The sequence below is a fragment of the Panthera uncia genome, chromosome A2 (genome assembly GCF_023721935.1).
Source record: "Panthera uncia isolate 11264 chromosome A2, Puncia_PCG_1.0, whole genome shotgun sequence".
In the NCBI taxonomy this organism is placed as follows: Eukaryota; Metazoa; Chordata; class Mammalia; order Carnivora; family Felidae; genus Panthera; species Panthera uncia.
Window position 1 is genome coordinate 110,437,279 of NC_064816.1, and position 5,943 is coordinate 110,443,221.

At 45.6% G+C, this 5,943-nt stretch overlaps 1 protein-coding gene across 1 annotated transcript; it reads left to right on the plus strand.

The window, feature by feature from the left end:
• Positions 1 to 1,433: 1,433 nt before the first annotated feature.
• IL6 (interleukin 6) lies at positions 1,434 to 5,702 on the plus strand. Its single transcript, XM_049642912.1, has 5 exons — positions 1,434 to 1,583; positions 1,748 to 1,926; positions 3,026 to 3,139; positions 3,856 to 4,002; positions 5,210 to 5,702. The coding sequence occupies exons 1-5, from the start codon at positions 1,490 to 1,492 to the stop codon at positions 5,375 to 5,377; spliced, it is 702 nt and encodes a 233-aa protein (XP_049498869.1). The 5' UTR covers positions 1,434 to 1,489; the 3' UTR covers positions 5,378 to 5,702.
• The last annotated feature ends 241 nt before the right edge of the window (positions 5,703 to 5,943 follow it).

Consider the following 5,943-nt stretch of genomic DNA (forward strand, 5'->3'; position numbering starts at 1 on the left):
CCTTGTTTTAGCAATCCTGATGAGATCTTTGCAAAGAAGCTGATTGTGATAACACTGTGTTTTGTAAATATTTCTTTCTTCTTCTTTTTTTTTTCTTTTTTTTTTTTTTTTTTTTTTGGTGCTGTACAAGGGTCCTAGTTTCAACCTGGAGCCAATCTTCAGAGCTGCCTGGGTGTCTGGGAGACTAGCAAGGCAGCCTGGTCTAGAGTTCATTTGCATGAGACCAAGGACCCTCCTGCAAGAGACGTCATTATAAGGGCTGAGGGAACCTGTACAAGCTATACAAGCTCAACCCAGTAAGGTAGCCTGGGGCGCTGGAGGCAAAGCATGATTCAGAGCCTGAGAGCCCAAGTCTGTGTTAGGAGATTTCTTCCCAGCTACCTCTGGACTCAAAACCAGTCCTACGCAGGAGGGAGCGATGAACACAAGCTCTAGAAAATTTCACAAGGTCCTCCTTTGACATGTCAAAGAGGTGAGTAGTATTCTTGCCACTTCTGCTCTGAACCAAGTGGGCATTGCTAACTTGAGGGCTCCAGCAGAGACAATACCCACCTGGTCTCCTCAGGGCTCTCTCCCTGAGGAGCAGGATCACCCTCTGACCAGCAGTGGGGACAGCACTAGCAGCACAAGACAACCCCCTCGGCAGAGGGATCAAAGTGTTCACTGGGAGGGTCCCCAAGGGGCCACTAGGGAGAGAGCAGGGCTGAGGCTGAGCTGGCTGAAGTGGGCTGGAAGAGATGAGAAAGAAACTGGCAGATGCCACATCGTGGCACAGAGGAGTCATTTATGTGTGCACCTCACACCATGTCTGGAAACCCCTAGAGACAACTGCATGAGATTTGGGGGCAGTCAGGCAGTTCTGCAACAGCTGGTCACAGAGAAAGCCAGCAAAGAGAGGAAAGTCCTGCAGATGGCTCGCTGTTAGTAGCATCTTACTTGTAACCCCAAGCTAGTGGGCTATGATGTGGTCTGAGGAAGCTCAGGTCAAAACGTCTTAGGTTTTTATGACTATGAATTAAATGGAATACTAAATCCTAGCCTGTTAATCTGGTAATGAGAGCACTTCTTAAATCATAGTCAGCCTTAGCTTTTTGCCCCCCCTCCTGTAAAACTTTGTGCATGACTTCAACTTTACTTTCCTTCTTAAGACATGCCAAAATGCTGAGTCACTAAAAAAATAAATAAATAAATAAATAAATAAATAAATAAAATTAAAAAAATAAAAACAAAAAACAGAAAAGAAAGTAAAGGAAGAGTGATCCTGCCTCTTAGGCTAGCTTGGTATGACCTAAGCGGCACTTTCCGCCCCCCCCAGTTGTGATTCCTGTGATGCTAAAGGACGTCACATTGCACAATCTTAATAAGGTTTCCAATCAGCCCCACCCGCTCTGGCCCCACCCCCACCCTCCAACAGAGATTTATCAAATGTGGGATTTTCCCATGAGTCTCAATATTAGAGTCTCAAGCCCCAATAAATATAAGACTGGGGATGTCTGAGGCTCATTCTGCCCTCGAGCCCACCAGGAACGAAAGAGAGCTCCATCTGCCCTCCAGGACTCCAGCCATGACCTTCCTCTCCACAAGTAAGTAAAGGAAATCCCTAGCCCTGGAACTGCCTGGCAGCCGGGCCGGCTGAGGGAGGGGTGTGTGTCTGCTGGGAGGGCTGGCAGGCAGCCAACAGCCAGCAGCACAGCTCCCCCAGCTGTGCGGTCTGCTCACTGGCTGTTCTCCCTTCCCTCCGGTACAGGCGCCTTCAGTCCACTCGCCTTCTCCCTGGGGCTGCTCCTGGTGGTGGCTACTGCTTTCCCTACCCCGGGACCCCTGGGAGGAGATGCCACCTCAAATAGACTACCACTCACCTCTGCAGACAAAATGGAAGAACTCATTAAGTACATCCTCGGCAAAATCTCTGCACTGAAAAAGGAGGTGGGTAGGCTCAACTGAGGGTGATAAAGGGCCTGTGTGGGCATTTACCTCCTGGGCCCTGGATGTGGACAAGGGCTCCTGCACTGGGAGGTCTTTGCTGGGTTCTGGGGCAGTTTAGATTTCAGGCCAAAGGGGCAGACGTCTTCTGTATTTCTCTTCTGCTGCTGGTCTCAGGGAGTTCCTTTCCCTCCTGGAAAACAACACTGGGGTTGAAATCCATGCCCCTTGGCCCATTCCCAGCTCCATACTTGGCATGGGCTGGGTGTCACTGCCTCTCAGGACTTCCTTTCCCCTAACCAAAAAATAATGTCTACCAATTTTCTTTGTGTCTCTTGCACTTTGGAAGCATTGGCAGAGTGCCACCTGAAATAGATGTTGAGCTTCTCACAAAAATCACAAAACTTTCAGGTTATGGAAGCTCAGTGGTTAGGGATTCCCCAGAGTCATTCCAGCATATAAGATGCATACTTGACAGCCCACCAAAGTGGCAAAATCATAAGTAGGTTAAAGCAGCTCCAAAGCTTTAAAGGTAAGGTAGTTTGGCTCTGTCTGGTAGAAAGGAAAGAGCGCAGGAGGGGGTATTGGGAGCCCTGAACCAAATCTAGTTCTGGTTCTGCTGAACCAGTTTTGTGATCTTTGGCAAATTCCCTACCACCTCTGGGCCCCATTTGTAAAATTTTGGAATTGGACTAGATGATCTCAAAGGTCCTTCTAGCTGGAAAATTGGGGCTCAAATTACAGTCACCCAATTATCATCAAAATTGCTGTCATTTATTGACTACCTACTATGTGCCATGCACTTTATGTAAATAGTATGCCTCATCTTCACAAAAAACTTACAAAGGAGGAGTTTCATTATCCCCAATTTGGAGAGATAAGGACACCAAGACTCAGGATAGGCAACAAGTGTGAAGTCATAGGTGCCCAGAAATGAGCCCAAGTGTGCCCATCTTCACGAGACCTGGCTTGTCTGGATGCTGATGTGGTGTGACTTCATTCTCTTAGAGGACTTCCTGCCTGGGTAAAACATGAATCGGCCCTCTAGTGGTGTTTGTTTTGGGGGCACTTCTTTGACAACAGTTCTGGTATTCCTCCCCAGATGTGTGACAACTATAACAAATGTGAGGACAGCAAGGAGGCACTGGCAGAAAACAACCTAAATCTTCCGAAACTGGCAGAAAAAGATGGATGCTTCCAATCTGGGTTCAATCAGGTATGAACACGTCACATTCACTTTTAACTATTCCTTAGTCAAAAGTTCTCCCTCTGATATGCAGTGTCTGTATGCATATAGACCAGGCAGACAACAAAGGGGATAAATGTAAAGAACATCATGTAAATTTCACAAGGAAACCAACCTGAATCTCTCTGAAGGCAGCTTACTTTTGAATGCAATGGTTAGAGATAGCCCTTCTGTATTGGGATTTCTGCGGCCATCAAATGTTAGAAACCCCAGTAGGTTTAGCTAATCCATCCTGGGTAAAGTTGTCCTTCTCTTCGTTGCCTGCTGTTAGCAGGATCCCAGTCTGCCCTCTATGTAGAGGTCATTCTCTACACCCTCTTCCTTCCAGACAGTGGGATATCCTGCACTGACTTCTGATTATTCCATAAAAGGAGGTTTTAGCCCAATATTGACAAGGACAGGAGTGCAGCCAGAAGGAAGAGTATTAAGGGGAGAATCAGAGAAAGACCCCTTTGGCACATTCCAGCATCTATCAGGTTTTGGGTAAAACTGATTAAGTAGTGTCTCTGTCCAGATATTTAAAATGGGGAAGCTGATGCTGTCTGATGTCTCAAAATATGATGCTAAAGGGTGTTTGAAGTTCCTTGGAGGAGCAGAGGGAGAAGTAGCTGAATTATAGCAATTTTAACTTTTTAAATTGATTATACCTTCCTAGCAATAACCGATTTCCCCATCTTTTCTCTTAGGAGACCTGCCTGACAAGAATCACTACTGGTCTTCAGGAGTTTCAGATATACCTGAAATTCCTCCAGGACAAGTATGAGGGTGATAAGGAAAATGCCAAGTCTGTATACACCAATACTAACGTCCTGCTCCAGATGCTGAAGCGTAAGGTGAGCATTTCCTCATCCCCTCCCTTGGTGCGAGGAGAACAGGCTCAAAGAAAGGAGCCTAGACAACTTGGGAATGCAAAGCCAATTCAAAAGAGATGGCCACATGTAGAGGAAAGGATCTAAGGAAGATTTTCTGATAGTTGAAACTTTTTGTGTTTTCTTTCGGTTCTCTTCTGCAAAAGACATTAATAACTATATTTAAAACTGTTAAATGAGATTTTAACATCAACTTCTACTATAATGGCTTAAGAAGTAAGAAAAAAAAATCTGTAGAGGCAGAAGGAAGCACATCCAATCCTGCTCAGTGATCTATAATAACAAAGAACAGAGGGCATAACAATTATTTTAATATTTTAATTATTGCCAACTGATATTCTTGTCACTGTGGTAGTTTCAACTCTTTCCCCTTACTTTTTGCTGGAAGAGTTAATGCGGAAAAATGTTTAAAGGCTAGAAGAGCAGGTACCAAAGGCCTTGGTCACTACCAGCTAGCCATTCAAATGCCACCTAATGGAGGCTTGATGGCACAGCATGTGGATGAGCCAAACAAAGTGCACTAGACAGAGAAGCAGGCACATGGGTGTTGATACTGCCACTGCCTTTTCTAGCTGTTTGCCTTAAACCGGCGCTTCTTCCACTTTAAAACACACACCAAATCCCCAGGAATCTTGTCACAGCACAGGGTCTGATCCAACAGGTCTGGGGGGAGAGCTGAGACTCGCATCTCTAACAAGTTCCAGGGGATGCCCATGCTGCCGTGCTCTAGAACCACACCTGGAGGTGTAAGCCCTCCCACAACTACTCAGCCTCATGTCAGTGGGTCTGTGGAAAGGTGCCTCCCAGTCCCCCTTACACTACAGACCAGTGGACCCTCAATAGATGGCAGATGGATGGGGCTTTGTGCCAGGCACTGTTTAGCATAAGGGAAGACAAGACACCATGGCCGCCCTCGAGATGCTCATGGTCTAATAGACATAGATTAGCAAAGTGGGGAGTAGGATTCAGTCGCCATGAAAGGGCTGCAGGATGGGCTCAGGTGGGCTCAGGGGAGAGCCACCTCCCCCTACCTGGGCGAGCCAGGGCAGGCAGCCCCACCCAGTCTCCTTCACCCCGAATTTGAACGTCTTCCCACAGCACAGAGCATCCCGCCACTGCAAAGGATTTGTTCAATACTTAAATAGTTCTTTTTGCTTTCTTTTCCCTTCAGGGAAAGAATCAGGATGAGGTAACCATCCCTGTCCCAACCGTAGAAGTTGGCCTGCAGGCTAAGCTGCAGTCACAGGAAGAGTGGCTGAGGCACACAACAATTCACCTCACCCTGCGAAGGCTGGAGGACTTCCTTCAGTTCAGCCTCAGGGCTGTTCGGATAATGTAACCTGGGCATCTAAGATTGCTGTAGTTCACGGGCATTCCTTTCTCTGGTCAGAAACCTGTCCACTGGGCATGTAACTGATGTTGTTCTCTGTGAAGAACGAAAAGTATGAGCGTTAGGACACTATTTTAATTATTTTTAATTTATTGATATTTAAATATGTGATGTTGAGTTAATTTATATAAGGAGCAGATATTTATATTTTTTATGAAGTGCCACTTGAAATATTTTATGTATTCATTTTGAAAAAGATAACATAAAATGGCTACACAGCTGGAATATCCTTGACGTTTCAGAGCCAGATCATTGCTTGGAATGTGTAGGTTTACCTCAAATACGTGGCTAACTTATACATATTTTTAAAAGGAATATTTATATTGTATTTATATAATGTTTAAATTGTTTTTATACCAATAAACTGCTTTTTAAAAAAAATCCACAACTGAGCCTCTGTGTGTCCTGTGAAGCTGAATAGAAACAGGTTTCTGTCACCAGCACCACCACCACCCAAAAAGAGCTACAATCACCTGGAGAAAGATATAACAGAGAACCTACTGCATGTCAGGCAT

Bases quoted from the DNA above. Each gene is read 5' to 3' on its own strand.
- IL6 (XM_049642912.1), top strand. From the start codon at position 1,490: ATGTCTGAGGCTCATTCTGCCCTCGAGCCCACCAGGAACGAAAGAGAG. The intron at 1,584-1,747 runs GTAAGTAAAGGA...CCTCCGGTACAG, and splicing joins CATGACCTTCCTCTCCACAA to GCGCCTTCAGTCCACTCGCC. The intron at 3,140-3,855 runs GTATGAACACGT...CTTTTCTCTTAG, and splicing joins TCCAATCTGGGTTCAATCAG to GAGACCTGCCTGACAAGAAT.